Below are 20789 nucleotides of genomic sequence, written 5' to 3'. Positions count from 1 at the left end.
ATGTCTACTAATTGTTATCTTTCTTAAAGACAAACTCCCTTCTATTCTGGTATTTATTAAGTTCCATGTTCATGTAAGTGTGGTTACATTTCAATGATTATTACAGCATGTAAATAAACAACTTTTCTACCATTTTGAAAATAATGATAAAGAGTGGATGGCACGAGTGTGGCAATGAGACAATCTGCATTCATATACATATAAATAATGAATAAATAATATGAATGAATAGTAATAACTATCTAAATTCCAAACCATCGGGTACACGTGGAACATTTATAATAGTTTTTCAACCGAAGTTAAGTGACAAACAGGAGATTGTTTGCTTTATTCGCTCTCCCGAAAACTTAGGTTTCTATTCCACGGAATGAAATTGCAATAATGCAAACTGTTAGACATAATACCCTTGCCTCACGACCCCACTAATTCAGTATTAATTCCAAAGTGATCCAACTCACTCTAGCTATACGAAGACTATCATCTCATCCCGTTTATTCTACACCCGAATTCATCTTTCTGGAATAAATGGATTGATTACATACGGCGAACCACTGGTTTTCATATACTTGAATTAAAGTTTTTTTTTTTGTCTTGGCCATTCTGATTAAAGCCACTTCAGAAATTTTATGAAGCTTAGTATTTCCTCTACATAATCATATTTCCTATCACGGCTTAGATGCTCTGCATGCAAGTGAAATATGCTGAATAGGAGAAGTCTAATAATGATTAGTTACTCGTCTCCCCAGCAGTGTAGAGTTTGATAATGCTTCATTTCTCTTTCTCTCTGCTTCAGTTTGTAGTTCGCATCACTCACGATTATACACACTTACGTTAACAAATATATGGGTACACACACACACACACACACACACACGGAGAGAGAGAGAGAGAGAAGAGAGAGAGAGAGAGAGGCGCGCGCATAGTTATATAAATATTCGTTTGTTTCTTCTCCCCATACATCAATGGTCAGAGGTGTAACCACAGAAAATATCTCCTAAGCTATTCACCATAGTATTTTAATGTTTCGCACGACACGACATACATACACTTACATACGAATCATTCTACAGCCTGTTCCTGCATGAACTTTAAGAATTAGAGAGAAATCTGTTTTCGCTGTCACTGCGATACCTCTTTCACTATCTACAACCAATTATAATATAAAAGCTTAATATAAGTTCTACAACCTCTCCTCTCGTTAATGGAACATATATATATTTAATGCAACGCCTACCTATGAAAGGCTGTAAACTTTTCAGTGATTATACAATTATACATATAATACAATACAGTAATTAAATGAAAGTTTATTTTTCACTTGGTTAGACTATAAATAATAAATTTAGTTTACTCCTTTATCCATGGATAAATCACACTTGAATAAAGGATTAAACTAAATCTATTACAGTAATTAAATAATGCAGTATTTAATTAGACCGCGGTTTAGTCTTATGTGCAGTACTTATAGCTTTAAGTGAAGCTTTGTCTGTTTTCATGATCTTATAGTTAAAAAGTTAAAACACATGGCCAACCAGTTCTGAGCAGACTTTTGCATGCTTGCTACTATAAAATAAGCACATGTAAGTTTAAAGCATCGGTAATTCATCATTTTCTGAGTCCTGCATCGTAATGTTTGCACACTGTGTTATACTACGAGTATTTATAATCACATTAATCTCCGTTTAGGATGAGCTAGGTGCAATGCTCTTGCCGTAATCTCTTTACATCTATACGATGTCACCTTGAGTGTAGCTGATTACTTCCACCGGAAACAAGAAGTCACAAATGAAAAGCAAAATATAAAGCAAATATTCAGCTGACAGAAATGGTTAGCATATCTAATCTGGTCATAGTTTTCATCCATAAAGGTGTATCATTTAGGTAATATTCTGCAGAAACTTATTTAATGTAATAAACTTCTGAATAAAATAAAATCGAGAGGTAGATATTTGGAACCTAGAACAGTCATTATGTACTTCTAGTGAACGAAATTTTATAGATTTAAAGGAAATTTGGTCATTAATATCTGGACACGAATGCATCTGAAGAACGCAGTATTATTGCAAAAGTAAAGGCATATCTCTATGCAATACCCAATATACAATACGCTAAATGACTGTTGTCCGTAATTCGATGAGCTTAAAGTGGTGTCTCTAAGTTTAAACTAATGAGTAAAAAGCAGACAGTTTTAGTAGTACAGAGGACGCTACAGTTAGAGTTACCGTACATGTGCGTTTTGGATATGATAAGTTTTAAAATTTTTTTTTTTTATTTCTGAAGATGAGATTACAATCTTACAGACTTCATTCTGTATTATTATTGTTGTAATTACTGTCGCGTTCCTGTAGTGAAGATTCAGAACACCTGCCGTCAGTCACGGGAATACTACATGGCAACAGTCCAGTTAGTTTGTTATGTATGTAGATAGCGTGTGTTTTCTGGTGGGTTTCGTGGTCTGCAGGATGAAACATTCGAGACTCGAGTTTTTTTCGGAAAGAAAAACTTTTCACCGGCTAACTCACAAGTTGAAAAGCTCTATAAAAGTTCCTCGAGTCATCGATGGAAATGAACTCAGCTTTTTTTTCTGACCAGCATATGTTGCGACATCCTCCCGAATGGCTCCTCCCTCTACCAGTGAGATCTCAAATAGGATCAAAAGCCGTAGAATCGATCTAAGATAGAGGAGTATTCTCAGAACGTAGTGAATATTTGGAATCACTGGTAGTTAATCTCTCTGAATATAATTAATAATAATTTTTAGCATAAATTTCTTTGCTTTTTTCAGGTGTAATGGGGTGTAATAAAAGTACAATACAGAGAAAGAATATAATTTCTTGCACGCTGTAATATACTGCTGACAATTTTAAGAAATCATAAAGATATTTGGCGTATAACAACTGTCCGCAAAGTGTCATAATACTACAGTTTGAGAAATTATTAACTGAAAACAAAATGAGACCTTTAATGAAGAAAGTGGGAAGGGGAGAGTATCAGTACTTAAAATCTGTTCACAGAAGTGACGACTATTTTTCAATGTCCTGACTTTTAAGAACTAGAACTACTCCCATCACGTGATCCTCGTATGATATTCTGGTCAACAGAGACACTTTAAGCTAAAAATGTGGTTTCGTTCATATACAATCAGCGCTGTGTTTGTGATAAACGGATTCCAGGAAACACATCCATTATGAAACCCAGCATGGCTGGTGTTTGTTTGTACGAAGAAATATTTAATCTAAAGGTGATTTAAATTCATTTATGGGTTCCTAGAAATACTTCACTATTTTAGTTTTAGGCGTTCCGTTTACTCAACTAAGCAGTTCAAGTTAAGAAATTTAAGAATAACACAATAAACACTGTAGAAATCGTATCGCATCGAAACTTAAGTGATAGCGAACTCTAAAAATTAAATGTTCAGCACTTCTTCGCTTCTTAAATAAAGTACAACCACTAAGGATTCCTGCTAAAAATAGCCTTAACAGTAAATTAAAGAAGTGTCTTAACTCCTAAATAAATAAATAAATCCTCTAATGACTAAGCAGTTCTAAAAATTAGGGTTAAAAACCTGTTTATTTAGTTCTAATTTTTTTTCGAAATCGCCCTACATTATTGTAGTAGTTCAACATTTCTACCGCGTGTTATGAAAGGGATTATCTTAATCCTGCGTATATATAAATAAACATATTTAAACGCATTTGCATATCCTGTGTGTATATAAACATATAAACACGTCGCACATATCCTGTGCATATAAACATATAAATAAACCAGTGTTTACTTATATATACTTGTGTATGTCCTACTGTCGATTTTACTGAGTTTCGAGGTTAAAAAACTTAAGTTTCTTCCTGATTAAAAACATCTGCTTAGAGCGCCAAATTGCCTAATTCTGGAATCGACTAAAAAGCCTAAAATCAGTGACTAGAATCAAACGTAAGTTTTTCTTCTGCGCATCTAGCGTCATGGAAGTTACCACGAGGTTAGTTACATAGGCTCAAACTCATTTCCTAAAACTTTTGCAATCTCTGAAACGGGTTCATTCGTTCCAAAATTGAATTTCTTGCTTAAAAGAGAGACGGGGAAAGAAAATAACACAAACTCGCGGAAACTCAAAGCAGAACACATAAAAAACTTATAGAAAACTGTCCGGTGGACCTAACTTCAAAACTTCCTTCAAAACTAACTTCAAAACTTCCTCTACTCTGAGAACTTTCTTTATCGTGTGAGCTCACGACAGCATTGTCATATCACTTGCAAGTCCGTCTTACTTTAAGCTATATACATTCATGAGACAGTAGGTATAATTTCTTTGTTGTAAGGAAACCATAAATATTCGAAAACAACGAGTAAATCTTTCATAGATAAAAGGCTCAGATAGCTCCATTACCACCACAGACCACTTGTCAGAAATATCAATCCTGGTTGCAACTTATTTAAAGGTGTATCGTTAAAAGCCAGATTAAGAAAGTCAAGTGCGATAATCAAGCTGCTAATGGCGAAGTCGGTGATTGATCCTGGGAGATTCAAAAGAGGAATGCAACTCACCTTACACAAACAAGTTTTATAGCCATAATTACAGGTCTGTTTACACACTTTTCCTCAGGCTTTCATTGAAGGATTATAAAACGACTATAACTTATATTTAACGTACGGATGGGAAATGGAAATTACTACTATCTAGCGACTAGCAAGGCGTGACCGACTCCTTTTTTGCATACAAATCAATAACTTCCTGAGAGTAACAGCTGGTTGGGTGGTAAGTGTAATTAAGAAAAATAGTAAATGCACAAAACTGTTTTTTTTTTTTTCTTTAATGTACGTATTTTCAGAAAAGGTTCTGCTGCTTATATGGTTCATAAAAATGAAATGAAATTGAAATAGAAAAAAAAACTTTTAGGAACACAGTCGTAATAACAATTTCCCATATAAACTGTTCAATTAAATTATTAAACTTACATAATTTAATATCATAAATAATAGACTGTGCCATAAGTAATTATTACGTAAGTAAATAAAGAACAAAAATGGGTTGAACAGTCAAATCGAATGGACAATAGCAGACTACCTAAATTACTGTATAGATATAACATAAATGGAAAAAGAAAAATTGGACGACGAAAAAATGCGATAGCTTGAGGCCGGAAGGCCACCTTGCTTAGAATAATGATAAGGAGAAGAAATACGCGCAAAAATTTTCTCATATATAAAAATCGTGATAACTTTTCATGATGATATTGGCTTGTGAGTAAAAATGCAAAAGTGCTATTATCACTACCTATTTTCAACTAATAAATAAAGATTGTTTATGTCACTAATTTGCATTACTTTGGAAAATACTTTGAAAAAGCTGTATTTTAGGATAAAATTAAAAGCATGGATAATGCCGGCTGAATATGAAGTGATGCTAAACTGCGGATATACAGATTGATTGAAACAGCGTGTTAGAATAGTAGGATGTTATTAAACTTTTCGACTCTCACAAAAAAAAAAAAAATCACGTAGAAAAGAATAAACAGATTTGAACTGTAATGTTGGAGAATAATGCTTAGAATTTTCTGGAGAGCAAAACGACTAATCAAAGTATTATTAGAGTAAATTAGCTAAAGACAAAAAAATTAATGACATGAATCAAAGAATTCTGAAATTCTTTAGATACATAATATGAAAAGAAATAACAGCGCTGAGAAAAACTATCCTACAGGGTAAAGAATGGTAAAATATCCTACAGAGAAAAGAAGAGGAAGACGTAAGATGGATAGATGAAATTGCAACATTTACAGAACTCGCACGAAAACCTGTGAATTCAACGCCTACATAGAGATACAACGAGGAAAATGGTGAATAAGCTCACGAGTTCTCTGCCTTGAGGAGACAGAACATGAACAAGAAGATATAATAATAGTGATCAACATGTTTCTTTGATGAATATTTGATAACATTCAAAACTCATTTCTGCAGGCTCATAACCACAACATTTAAACTCAAAAAAAATTTTTTTTTCAGCTTATCGATAGATAAGCTGATTCATAAAGTTTTTTTTTTTTATTATCGCTGTGTGTATGTGTGACACAAAACAATCAGGCTCTTCGAAACAGAATCAAGTGCAACAAAATTTCCGAATGCATTTTAAAACCCTCTACCATCAAAGATCAACATCAGAACTTAGTCCGCGCGGTTAGCCTAGTGGCTTTGCGCTTCGTAACCATATGGCTGGGGAAGGTGTGTCCTAGGTTCGATTCCCGTCAACGACGTGAGGAGCTTAAGGATCTGCCATAGCTAAGTTAGCCTGGCGTGGAATAACTGGCGAAAATAACAGCAGGGTTATTTCCGCCAGTTTATCTGGTGTTTTTCATCCCGCAAACCGGTCTGAGGACACACGGATTACAGTCAGGAATACTGACCCAGCCACAGGTCTGATTCGTCAGCCTATGCCGGTTCCGGAGCCCGGATAAAATTTGGGAGGACTAGATGGTACCGTGAACTCCCGTAAAAAGGGGAAACGCAGTATCATCACACGAAATTTATTTATTTTATCAGAACATACATTGAGAATGTTCTTGATTAGGAAAGAAGTGGCTATGCACAAGCTAAGGTGAACAGTGACGTCGCAAGCGAAGCATTTCTGCGGAACCCATTCAAGTGAATACGAGCTGATATTACAAAACTGTGAATCCTTCTTGAAACTGTGCGCCGAATTCCCCTCATATGTGGAGAATATAGTGCATCTATTTTACGTCAAGATGCATATTCTATAAGTGTTGAAAGGGGATGACAAACCACATGTAGCATTCCCAAAGGAATCACGACTGGGATCACGGATGATAGATGTCTGTAGAAAATTTTGTTTAAGGATAAGAAAATTGTTACAATGTGAGAATTTAAGGTTCCAAAAATCCATCAGTGTTATGGAACATCTTCAGGAACAGTTCTGGTCTGGTTGGCGAGTGGTTAACTGGCTGAGGGTTTGAATTCAGCCGTGAGCATGGATGCTTGCTATTGTATTTAGGTGGGAGAGAATTTTATTGTCCGAAGTTAGCTCCTAATAAGCGTGTCCACTGCCACGCTTATTAGGAGCCTGAAGCGGCTTGAAAAATTCTATGTTTGGTCTCTAGAACAGTTTTTGGGAGAAGAACATGCAGACAATAAATAAATAAATAAAAATCCTATGCCCGTCCACGGTGCTAACCATAAGTTTACAACCTTTCGCGGATAGAAGTCATATTAAAAAAAAAAAAAAATTCCAAAGGTGAATCTGTAGTGTGAGTGAAGGTTTAATCGCATTATGCGATCGTTTTCTTTTCTTTTCTCAATCAATAAAAACAAAGGAAACTTATTTAGACATGTTCCAGTTGTGTCGCAGTGCCGCAAGTTAAAATTTTTGAAAAACATAGTAATATTCAGCATGATGATCCCCCCCCCTCCCACCACCACCACCACCACCAACTCCGAGGAAGACTGTGTGCCACTACATTGATATGGAATTTCTAATCAATAGATAGGCAGGGATAGCTACCCTCATTCCCATCACTAGACATGTTACACCACTGAGCTTCTTCTTTTTTTTCTTTTTTTTTGTGGGAATATGTAAAAGAGTATACTTATCAAAGGTGACAGGACTTGAATATCTGAAGATACAGCATGCTACATCGACAGAGCCTGCGATCCGCTCATATCAAGAACTGGAATTCCGACAGGATGCTCACATTGAGAAAAACTCAGCGCAAAAAACTTCATAAATTTGTTTTCAACTGACAAAATGTTTTTCGCATATTTTTTATTATATTATTACGGAGGAATATAAAGGCGATTTTGATGTTAATTCTTCTTTTTACTATTAAGTTTAATTTCAAAAAGATCGAATTAATGTATGTGCAATCTGATGAACATTTCGGCGTCTCATTATCCATTCTTAGAGTTAGTAGTGTTTGTAGATCGTTTCATATAATTATTATTAAATGTAATTAACTCAAAGTTGCGACTTCCTATGTTGTGTGTGTGTGTGTGTGTGTGTGTGTGTGTGTGTGTGTGTGTGTGTGTGTGTGTGATATATGCAAGTCTATGTCTACGGAACTGCTCTTGAAACATTTTGTTGAGCTCCTCTTTGAAAAGTTGTCGACCTTGATATAAACTAACCAGATAATAGCGCTCAAAGCTCTTTGTGTCTAGTATGAAAATTAGAAACAATTAGGGATTCTCCTAGTACTGGAAAAAAAATCGCAGACAATCATATGGTGTGCACATAAAAATCGTATTCTTGTAATACCATTCATGATCACAGTAATTGAGCCTAGAGTCTTTTAACATATGTACTAGAGACATAACTGTTTTTCTTAAATTGACTATTCAAGTGTCCAACTGAAATGTATCTTCAAATTTAAATAATGATCGTAAACGTATTATTCAGGTGAAGGAATTAATATTATCACTTCAGATCGAATCGTTTTGCCAACAGAAATGACCCAATTATATTGAAAAAAAAAATTATCAGCACTTCAAATTGTTTCGCTAACAGAAACGGATTTAAAATAAATAAATAAATAACGGTCAGTCGTTGAACTGGCTTAAAAATGAAAATTACAGCACTGAAGCGTATTCAGTTGACAAAATAGCTATGACCACAAGCTGCTATAATTGTTTATATACAATGTAGTTTAAAATGATTCAGAGTTCAATTTTGAATTGTCATCAACACTTTTCACGAGAACTATCATGATGTCCTGACATAAGTAGAGAATTTAAAGAACTCTGTTGAATGATGTAAAAAAAAATTGCGTAATCGTTTCGTCCACTTTACAAAATGCCTAAGCACCTATTCTTGGTATTTTATTTTATCAATTTTTATTTCATTAAGGTCATTTAAAAGGGACGAAACAGGTCAAAATTTTTGGAATTAAAATGATGATTTCTCGCTGGCATCTTAAAATGTAACGAAACTTGCTATTTAGGAACACGATTAAATTGTTTAATATATTCTTTTGGGCCATTTAAATGATAAATTTATTTCTACAGTACAGTTGTTATGATAATGTATTATAAAACAGGAGCCATTTTATGTTTATCTACAAACAGTTCTTTACTTCTTGGTTAAATTATTTGGTTTAGGTAAATATAATTTACCTAAACCAAATAATTTAGGTAAATATTTTTAACACGGATGGTTCGATTGAAATGCCTTGACTAAGCATTTAAAGAAATTTTGATCTATCCTTGATGTGTGGTTGTGGACCAGATGTCGGATAGCAGAAAAGGCGTCAACCCCAACACACACACACACGCGCGCACTAAGCAATTGAATTGATAGTTTAAAAGGTTTATCCACTTCCTGTAAGACTAGGAAGAAGTCGAAATTTTCACGGAGGTAGCTTTTTTGACGTGCAACCAACGAGAAAAATTTGAAAAATTTTAATGTAGGACTCTTCCCCCCCCCCCTCCCCTAAACATTACTCTTTGATCATTTGTAGTTTTCGAGAAATAAAATTCGAAACAGAAAAATCTGATATTTGGTATTTCGTAAATTCTACAGATCTCCAATTATGAGTACAGTTATACGCATAAACAATACATCTGTTGAATCTGCGTTTCTTATTGAACAAAAGGAATAAAATACGAAACGGAGAAATCCGAATTTAAAAAGCACCAAACCATTGTTCTTTTGATTTTCCGCTCATGAAAACGAGCATTACCACTGTGTGTGTGTGTGTGTGAGAGAGAGAGAGAGAGAGAGAGAGAGAGAGAGAGAGAGAGAGAGAGAGAGAGAGAGAACATCTTCATGGCATGTATATGTTTCAACTGACCGATGGTCCGTTCAAATCAGTCCATAGTGTGTATATACTGTCTGTGATTATATATATTATGAAATATTCACAAAAATTCAATACAGTAATAGAATTTGCTAAAAGAAAATCAGTAAATGGATATGGATATACAAGTCAATGATTTTAATGTGCTTATCTTTTGAGAAAAGGTATACATATTTCTGTATGGAGAAATTAATGAGTCTATAAACTCCCATGCATTCTCTCATTCCTAGGTGACAATGTCGTTTCTCGTTTCTAAACAAGTAATAATGAATGCGCTGCTGGGTGGTGACCAAATTTAGGGATAGGCAGTATCGCAAAGTCGTCATCATCATCTTCCTTTTAACCTCTTTTACCTTGCGTTGTCGAGGGTTTATTAATCATAGGAACTCAAACCCTATTCACCGGTGTATCCTATGTCCGTAGTGTTGAGTTCTCAAGGCCGGTTTGCCTGCTTTACGGGATGAAAAACCCCAGGATAAACTGGGGAATAAAACCCTGCTGTCCACGCCCAGGACCAGCTAACTTGGCTATGGCTGAGGAAGATCTTCCAGCACCTCATGTCACCGACGGGAATCCTAGGACACTCCTTCCCAGCATATGGTTGCGGAGCGCACAGCCACTAGGCTAACCGCGCGTATCGCAAAGTAAATTTTAATAATTATGAATAAAGTAAAAAATCGAAAGTAATATTAAATGCTAGAATAATATCTTTAAAATGTAATTAACGTAACTTGCCATTTTTTGAAGCAACACTAAAAATTTTATGATGTGCTACACATACACACGCTCACACACGTGTTTCTTCAACAAATAATTTCTATCTGATATGATCACACACACACACACACTGATATGATAAACAAGCAAACCACCTCTCCTGAGGGTTGTTATGCTTGTTTGGACTAACGGCAGAAGCAGCTAAAAGCTACGAGGCCAGCGTATTTTGTCTGTTTATTACGCGCGTGTGTTTCTTTTCGGTTTTGAGGGACGAAAAATCCGGGTTTCTAGATGGAACAAGCCTCATATCTCCGCTATGAGACTGGCTAACTCACTTTCATTTGAAAAGCTCTTAAAAGATTCTTTCATATCCTAGACGGAATTCAAAACCGCATACCAACGGGTATCGTCGATACCGATTAGCTATGCAAGGCGTTTCCTTGGAGATCTTTACAACTTCCATCTACTCCATTTTAGAAAAGCCCTTATACACATCCACGCATCTTTATATATAAAAAATATTGTCTGTTTTTTTTTGTTTTTTTTTGAGACGGATATAACATCCGGTTTAGGATGCAAGCTAGAGTACTGTTTTGAGCTAAATATTCAGCATGTGCAATAAAAGAAGTAAACAATTAAGTAAACATGGACGTAAAACAGTAGACAAATAAATTATGTTGTTAAGAATATTAGACGATGCCTGAGATAAGAAATTCAGATATCGTCAACCTTGAAAACATTATTGTGTATTCGTACGCTGATCACTCTAGTACAGTGTTTCTCAATCTGTGGTCCGCGACGATGGGACAGGTAGCCCACAGGCAGACTTAAATTAAATAAATATATATTTTTTTAATTATCCAAACAAAAATTAAAACTGAATAAGTAAGTAAAAATTATTGAAATAAAACGGATACTTAAAAAAACCAAAAAATGAACATTCTGCTGCTAGAATAATTTGCGGCAGAATGACGAGTCATAAAAGAGGGGTGAAGTGAACAACAATATGGTTTTATTGCTTCAGCCTTCCCTTGCTGTTTTGCCAGATTTGAAGTAAACATTTCAACCAAGTGCTTGTTGTTTATTAATTGTTTATTGATTTTTATTACTGAAGATTTTCCTCCTTCAACCAAGGCTCAGTATGCTAAGTGATACTTGGACAAAGTGTGTCGTGAGTTAACCCCAGTATTTATATATTTTTCAGAAACTTTTTTTAATAATGGAAAAATGGCTTAGAACTAGAACTTTGAAAAGAAAAGCAAATGAAACAGGTGATGCTAACCCTAATTGTGATACACGTATTGTAACAGTGAGTAAATCTGATACAATGAAAGTAGAAGAAACAAGCAGTTCAAAGAAAAAATACAATAGGAAATATAACTCTTCATATTTGGAATTCGGGTTTACTTGGTGTGGAGATGAAAGTGGACAGAAACCTCGTGTGTTTTGTGTTATGAAGCGTTGTCGAACGAGTGCATGAAACCTGCGAAACTCCGACGACATTTAGAAACTAAACATTGTGATGTGAAAAATAAGCAAATTGAATTTTTTCGGAGATGTATAGAGACATCAAATAATGGGAAAAATATAGTTTCGGTCATGGGTTCGATTAATAGCAAGGCATTGGAAGCATCCTATCTCTTAAGTTTGCGCATAGCGAAAACAGGGAAACCTCATTCTATCGGGGAAAATTTACTCTTCCAGCTATAAAAGATGTAACAACTATACTTGACAACAAGTTACTAAAAGATGTTGATTTGATTCCTCTTTCTAATGACACTCTCTGTCGTAGAATTAATGATATGGCAGGTAACGTAGAACTTAGTTATCGAAAGGGTTAAGAAGAGTCCTTATTATGCGTTACAAATAGACGAGACTACTGATGTTACAAATGATGCGCAGTTAATATGCGCATGATAACAACATTCATGACGATATTCTGTTTTGTAGAACTTTGTCATCCTGAACAGCTGGAGAAGAAATATTTCACACTCTCAATAATTACATAATACACAAAGGGATCCAGTGGGAAAAATATATGGACTTCTGTTCGGATGTAGCTTGCGCCCTTACAGGCAGGCATAGTAGGGTTGTTTCTAAGATCAAGGAAGTAGCTCCGGATACGAATTGGGTACATTGGTTCATACATAGGGAAGTATTATTTTCAGTATTCTGCGATGAAATGGGCAGTGAATATATACAACGTTTGCTTCATTCTGAAATTCGCTGGCTTTCCAGGGGCTAACAAGGTCATTTCAATTAAGGCACGAAGTTTTATTGTTTGTAAATGAACGCAATTCTGATTTTGCATTACTCTTTGTTGACGAAACATGGTTATCAACACTATCCTATCCTATCCTTGAGACATTTTTTCGTAATTAAATGAACTAAATCTCTCCCTTCAGGGAAATTCTTGATGCTTACGACAAAATAAAGGCATTCGAGAAAAAACTGGTGTTATGGATTAATTATGTAAAAGACAGATAATTTGCATCTTTTTCAATATTGGAATCCTTTTAAGTGGAAAATGATATTTTTATTGATTCTGGGTTTCTGGAAAGGGCTTGTGACCTTTCCAGAAACTCAGAATATCTGAAACGAATTTTGAAACATATTTTCCGAATAACTTTTATAAGAAATTTGTGTGGATTCACGATCCATTTCAGGCTTACAGTCACGAGAACGACCTTTCATTATTGAAAAAATAACAGTTAATTGAGCTTTCAAGTGACAGTGGGATTAAAATGCAATTCGGTGATCTTGGTTTGGTTCGATTCTGGATCTCTCCTTCAGTGAGAAGTGAATTACCAGAATTATCTGAAGAAGCATTGAAAATCGTCATGCAGTTTTCTACAACCTATCTTTGTGAGAAAGAATTTTCATCGCTCCTTCAAATAAAAACAAAATACAGAAATCGTTTTGTGGGGGTGCCAATCTTCGACTGAAGTTGACCAACATTGAGCCAGATATCCAGCAACTCTGCAAGGGCTGGGAAGCTCAATTATCTCATTAAAAGTAAGTAGTAACATAATTATATCATATTATTTATTTGTTTAATAAAAATTAAAACTTTGTTCATGATGATACACTTTTAAACGTTTACTTCCGATATAATTATGTTTCCATATGTATTTAAGACATGCTTTTAGATTTATTCTGTTATAAATAGCACAGTTTTTTCCCAAATGTTGGTAATCCCGACATAGGTTTTTTTAAAAAATTACATAACTTAGTGGTCCGTAAAATTGATTTAGGCATTTTACTGGTCCTTGGGCTTAGAAAGGTTGAGAAGCGCTGCTCTAGTATATATGTATGTATAAATACTGTACATACAAACGCACATACGCTGGGTGGTTGGTTGAGTGGATAGCGTTTCCGTTCTCTAACAGAGAGTGTCTGCTCGCGAATGCTGGTGAACGTCTTTAGGTGGCGTATGATTTTCATTGCCGCGTGTGGGACCACCGGTGCTCATTGGAGAGAAAGAAATGAAAGATCACTGATATACATATGATAGTAAGTGAACAAAAGAAGAGTTCTGAAGTGCGCAGATTAACAGAAAAGCAGTGAGAAAATTGCCCTATCCCTCCTAATAAACAGTGAACGAAAGAGCGGAAACTGAGCATCCACACAAAACGAAACGCAGAAGACTTAGGATAGTAGCTTGTTCAAAAAGACCTTTATTATATGAGATAATTATCAAATAGTTGGAGATGTCAAGAGCAGTAGCTTGGATTTTGTCCAAACGTTTTCATAACAAATGTGCAAAATAAAAAAGTTACTTAAGTATAAAGAGCTAATAAGCTTCATTTCGGCAATGAAAACAATACTTAAATTAAGGGGATTTAATATCCCCTTAATTTAAGTAAAAAAGTTACATTTATGAATAGTACGTACACTATATCTTATTACATTAGAAATAGAAACGACGAATAACAATATACAACATCAATAGCCAACTTAGGCAGATCCAGGGCCCATACTTTTTTTTATGGTCAGATAAATTGGACATAGGGTTTTCAATATAAAAAGGCCATTACGACGGAGATAGTAGAGTAAGGATTTTTTAAATATTTATAAAGCGTAAAAAGAAAATTATTATCCTTATGAAAAGAAATATAAAATACAGTTTTTCTTTTCATATGGTAAACCATATTTATAAATTTCCTATATCAGACATGAGAATAAAGTACTATCAAACCCATACAAAAACACTGTAGAAAAGTAGCCATAATGGGGAATAGGGCTGCATCACTGGCAGGAACCCTGCCAGCAGGTCATCATCTTCTTGCAAGGTAGCTTGTTATATGATATATATGTAAGATATCCTTAGTTCGCTTTGGAAATGCATGTGCACAGAAACATTAACCACTGCAGTAACTGGCTCAAGGGCGAAATAGAAGCGTTTCTCGTGTTCAGAAGGAAACGAAAGTTAGGATGCCAGTCCTGAATACTGTAATTTCGCATATTGTGGTTTTAGACAACTCAGACATCACATATGAAACGCTCCAGCACTCTTGTGGAGCAGATATCCTCCTCTTTCGGTATGATGACAATGATTTCGTCCCATATAACCGAGCATATAAACACCTGGCTTGAGAAAAACAAAACTTTCAGAACTGTCCTGGCTGTCTCAGATATAATCCACATATTTTCAGGTGTGCTTTAAAAAAAAAAAAATATTAAAAAAAAAAAAAAATATTAAACCCTACTTTGAAAGCAAAATAAATAAATCATATCTGGCTTATTTTAAAATATTTATTATTAATTTTATTAGTTTTCTTTTTCATTTTTAATTACTCATTTCACGTTATTTTAAATCATTAAAATGACTTATTCCTTTTAATTTTATTTTTTAATTCTTGAAAACGGTAATTGCATTTTTAATTAAAGATGGTTGGATTAGCCACATCGAGTACGTTTTAATGTGGAAAAAAATTCAAATCATTATCTCACAATGAACTAGTCGCTGTGAATTGGTTAAAAGTATTCCAAAGATGGTTCACTAATATCATTGCGACATTAATTAACAAGTTGAAAAACTGCGCACAGAACACGGAAACAGAAATACAAATGAAGAGAATGGGTATGAGAACAAAATTGAATCACAAAATTTTAAAAAGAAAACTTGAAGTTTCTAAATTGGCTTCTGTAAATGTAGCAAGAATCAGACAGAATACATCCTCGCAAGAGAAGATGGGAGGAAATTTAGAGTCATGACTTCTTCAGGAATCAGTCCAAGTGATTTTGTAATAATAATACTATAGCTTAATGGTAGCATAGCATGTGATGGGATATCAGGTACCTCTGATGTAATCGGTAGGGCATATCTATCAGTTGGAAACACTTGGGTTGAATTTTTTCTAGTCACTTTTTTGAAGTGAAGACGAATCAGTCCAGGAGGAAGATGACAAAGTCATTTCATTTTATGCATCGTGCACGCACGCACGCACGCACGCACACACACACACACACACACACACACACACACACACACACACACACACACACAAAATTCAGACATATCAAAGTTTGTACATGGAGTGTAATGAGCCCTAGCCATGAACACTGACGTGTCAATTCTAATTATAATAAAAAGAATATAAAAAGAAAGGAATTTGCGGGTTACTGTGAGTCGTATATCGCAGCCTCTTTCTGCTGGAATTAGCAACACCGTTATCTAAAACTCTCCACTGTTAGACATGCTTGATAGTCGCGAACTTCTAAGCCTCGTGTAAAATTATTCTTCCCATCATGTTTTTGATTAACTGATACCAACAATCATATCTTTTACTCTTTTTTTTTTTAATTTTATTTGCTGCGTGCAATGTCACGGAATCACGTAATACAATTCCAATATTTTATCGAGTTAATATGTACAACTTTCGCTTGAAGACACATACAAAATGAAAGATTAAATCAGTTGATCCATTTGTCTTCGAGCCTATTTACCTTTTCCGGACTACACATTACGGGAATGTCATCACTAGGTCATAATTAATCGACAACTCGCAGTATATGCGAACAGTAAATACCCACACTACAGCTACAACTTCCGCGCCTCGCAACCGGATTTAAGTGGCCGACTTCCTATTATTGCATGCCATGCAATAGTTGTGGGAATATAGAGGAGTCGCTACTGGGAATGTCAGTTTACGTTTCTCCGAGGAATATTTGTTAATCTCTTAGGCGTAAAATCAACATTAACGTGACGCTACGATTAGCAGAAATGCAAATGAGCCAGTTTCAAGAAGCCATTGCTCCATGCAGGACGGATGCCTCACTTCTCTGGAAGCAAATGAGCAAGCTGGAAGCCGTTGCGTCATCGGTTTGCCTTGGCAGTTTTTCGTGCCACGTTCTAGGGACTGACAGTGTTACGCTGAACCGCACTTAGGTCTGTGCTGCCGCTGACTACATCGCGCTGCCTTCTGGGAAAAACCGCATAATGAGGCCGTGACGTCACAGTCTTGAAGGCCGCCCATTTTTCCCGAAGCGTAGAGCCGAGCTCCCATATATGGTAATCGTCGGTTTTCCGGTTAGCCGATGTGGTGACTAAGTGACGAACAGGCGCCCAATGGGAGAGTCAGTGTGTGCTTAGCCACGAACGGAGGTCGTAGCGCGGGAGTATTGCGGCAGTGAGCGAGCACGGACGGCCGTGACCATGTTGCCTTTCGAGACGCCGAATATTTTTGACCAGTTACCGCGTTTTGTGTTTAAAATGCCAAGAGTCGTGCCCGACCAGAAATCCAAGTTTGAATCGGACGAACTTTTCCGACGGCTGAGCCGTGAGAGCGAGGTAATTATTTTAAGGCTTGTGTTCATTTCTCGCATACTTATACGGTCAGAACGCGAAGGTCACATTCAGGTGAAACGGCTCACCCACAGACCACTCCGGAATGCACTGGATGCAACTTTGTGTTTACCCGGAAGTAAAAAAAGCTGTTTGGATGGAGAAGTCGCTCATCTCCAACCTGATGGATTAAGGGATTTTAAGCGAAAATTTCCCCTTTTTTTTATTCTAACAGGGAGGTAATTGAGTGGGTGGGTGAGAAGTATTTCTTCAACCCGTTCCTAACGTTCGTGTTTCTTACCTTACAGGTTAGATATACCGGATATAGAGACAGACCTTTGGAAGAAAGACAAATGAGGTTTCAAAATGCCTGTCGAGAAGGCCACACAGAAGTGGTAAGTGTCTTCATTCAATCCTTTACATATGTCTCGTATTTAAGAACACAAAACACGCTGCTGTTGTGATGACTATCCGATTTTCAATGAAAGAAATCTGCACATTGAACATATTTAATAAAAAAAAAAAACCACCTTGTAATTGGTAAATAAAACTATCCATCTACCCATCCCTATTTTTTTCTATTCCTCGCACCTTCTAATTATCTCTTCATTCATCTGATAATTTATTTCTATTCGTCATCAACGTCATCTCTACCTCTTCTCTCCGCTAATTCTTCATTCACTTATATTAAATGGTATTTATTTTCATTAAATGTACATGTCTGCAAACAACGCTTTGTTTTTTTTTCTCTGTATTTCTACTGCATACGCCTTTGTCTATTTATTCGAATTATGCGCATAGAGCTAAGTTTACTTTGAAAAATAAAGGGAAACCGTAGACGCGATAAACGTCGATTTATATTTCACCCGGTCTGACATTCGTCACTTTTCCCCCTCTTTTCAATTATATCTTTGCAAATTCAGAAATGCTTAAAAGGAATTCGATCATTCATCCTTACTATAACTGTGAAACTTAAACTTTTAGCAGACAAAAAAGACACAATTTCATTCTGCTCTTTAGCCACACAAGTTAACGAAATTATCTTTTTTTACATACAATATTCCTTCCTCTCTTTCCTAATATGCTGAGGGACGGACAAAGTGCTATTGGATCTTGCAATAAAGTGCAAATTTCTCTCTAATTTTTAGTAGGAAGTTACTTTTAGTAAATGAAGCAGCTCCTTATGAAATATTTCGTATGATAATATCGGTGGTTCTTTAAATTCGAAATGGAATATGGAAGAATTTTTGGCTGATTAGAATTACGACCGAAAGAACAAAGTTATGAGACACCAGTATATTATGTTTTAAGTGCATGTGTTGTACGGCGGATTTTCCTTTTTGTGGAAAGAACTCGAGAAAAACTTCAGTTTTGTCGGAAGAAAACCGGAGGAAAATTCTTGCTACTAAAGCTTCCTCATGTCCCAGACGGGAATCGAAATCTTACCAAAAAAAAGGGCAAATTTCGCCCTCGATACCGCACTAGATAAAGGGAGGGGTGATGTGTGGAGTATGAGATCTTTTACAGAATAATAACTTCTTTTGGAAAGGCTTAATAAAAACTGCGAATAATATAAACTTCTGACTTTATAGTTAGAATGTCTGCATATCGTTAGTTGTGGATATGCCAGCAATAGACTGTGTGTGTGTATGTGTGTGTGTGTGTGTGACGCTTAAATATGAAATTCGAATTAAGTTGCTAACTAGAAATGTTCATCTTCAAAACTTCCATTATGCCTAAATCGTAACAGATAGGTATCACATATGATGGTAAATTAACAAGACAGGTCTGCCAGAGTTTGTGATATTCTTCGTAAAAAGGCAAAGCACGAAGAGAGAGAGAATCTCGATGATTCTCTCTCTCTTCGTGGAATGGAATGGAATTGAGGATCACTTTTGGCGACAGATCTCAAGAATGCGCCATCAACGACAACAATAAGAAAAAGAAAAGATTGGTAATAACTTTCAATGCTAAGAATGCCATCCACTACAAACAAATTCTAATAATGTATGCAGCATTCGAGTTGTAGAAGTGGTTTCAATCCTAATTTTAGAAACCATTAGAAATGAATTCTTATCGTGAAGAATTATGGATTATATTTAGAATAGCGCTGGTATAAATTTTAGTAACAAAGAATACTAGACGAAGACATGCACTAAAATTACTCCTTAAATTGTGTAGCTATTATAAATGAATAGCTATTACATATTCGAATATACTGAACTAAGCCTATCAGCAATTTGGTGAAATATGCCATATTGGAATTTTACAACTTTGTACTTTGTAATATTACCATATGTTTCTTTCTGCTTGTGATACTTCCAACACGTCGCTACTGTCGAAGTACTTTGAAATGTATGTATATTTGTGTGTGTGTGTATATATATATATATATTAAATTGTAATCATGATGATATACTTAAAAATACTGGCGAAATGGTGATATATTAAAAACTGTTGACGAAACAGCAACTAAAAAACTTTAGAGAGATACGTGAACTCTAATCGCAGAACAGTTAAATATGCAAATACATACTTAGGACAGTTTAAAAACGTCTGTAAACATAGTTGAAGTGAATACATGTACGTATTTACTACAAGCTACAAAGAAGACATTAAGGGTGTCGATTTAAGCACTTTTCTCTACTGTTTTATGATTTTCTCGACCTTGGGGCTGTTTATGGCACGTTTAGTTTTATCGTTCTCTTGCATATCATGGGACAGCTTCCTGGCTATCTCCGGCATGCCGCAAAACCTTTACCGAAGTCATAACCCTCAAGAATGTCTAATGGAAGGGTACAGAGAAGAGAAGAAGGGGGGGGGGAACCGAACGAAGTGACCAAGAATAATCCCTTGAAGGCGCAATTACAAGGTGTTCGAATGCTAGTCGCAACGGAGGAGAACGTTCTCCGCTGTACGAAATCGAAGGAAGTTTCAGTCTCCTTCGAAAATGTTCCTTCGATTCCGTGTGACGCCGCTGTAGCTCTTGCGGTAAGACAGACGCAACTCTGCTAGAACTAGAAGTATACACTCCAGAGAAATTGTCCTTTTAAATGCCTGCAAAAATTAGCATTTTATACTCTATTCTATTTTACTGCAGTACTATATACACTTAATTCTAAGGGATTTTTTCTCTTTTATTTTAGGCCTTCATAGCGACAGGCACAAACCTCCAACTGGTCTTCAGTCCATGTACCAACGGCTATAGTGACGGCTGTGACTTCGACAAAGAACAGGGAAAAGTAAGTGCTACTTCATCATACTTTTAGTGAATGTTTCATCATACTACTCAACGAGTTGTAGACTGCAACACGTCTATTTTACATGATCTAATTTAGGATGATATTTCGTGAAAAAAATATTTGCAAGATAAGCAATATTGCTTCTTGAACGAATTTATTCGAATTGGTGTGAATATCAATGGAATTATTTGAAAGACTAATATTATTGAAGTAATTAACAATTCCACACTTGAAATAACTTAA

General features: G+C 35.6%; 2 protein-coding genes across 2 annotated transcripts in view; one reads left to right on the top strand and one right to left on the bottom strand.

The window, feature by feature from the left end:
• The window catches only part of LOC150103461 (phagosome assembly factor 1), a 408178-nt gene that overhangs the window by 355642 nt on the left and 31747 nt on the right, over positions 1-20789 (bottom strand). The window lies entirely within an intron of this gene.
• Positions 17150-20789, top strand: part of LOC150103460 (protein big brother-like) — a 67831-nt gene continuing 64191 nt past the window's right edge. Inside the window, exons 1-3 of the mRNA XM_090398203.1 lie at positions 17150-17310; positions 17613-17699; positions 20451-20546. Coding sequence (XP_090254329.1) covers positions 17176-17310; positions 17613-17699; positions 20451-20546 — 318 coding nt within the window. The 5' untranslated portion in view covers positions 17150-17175. The remainder of the gene's footprint in view (positions 17311-17612; positions 17700-20450; positions 20547-20789) is intronic.

The sequence above is a fragment of the Typopeltis vanoorti genome, chromosome 9, assembly GCF_054136105.1.
Source record: "Typopeltis vanoorti isolate ZY-2024b chromosome 9, IOZ_Tvanoo_1.0, whole genome shotgun sequence".
Classification (NCBI taxonomy): domain Eukaryota; kingdom Metazoa; phylum Arthropoda; class Arachnida; order Uropygi; family Thelyphonidae; genus Typopeltis; species Typopeltis vanoorti.
The sequence above is the reverse complement of the archived record's forward strand: the minus strand, read 5'-3'. Positions and strand labels throughout refer to the sequence as shown.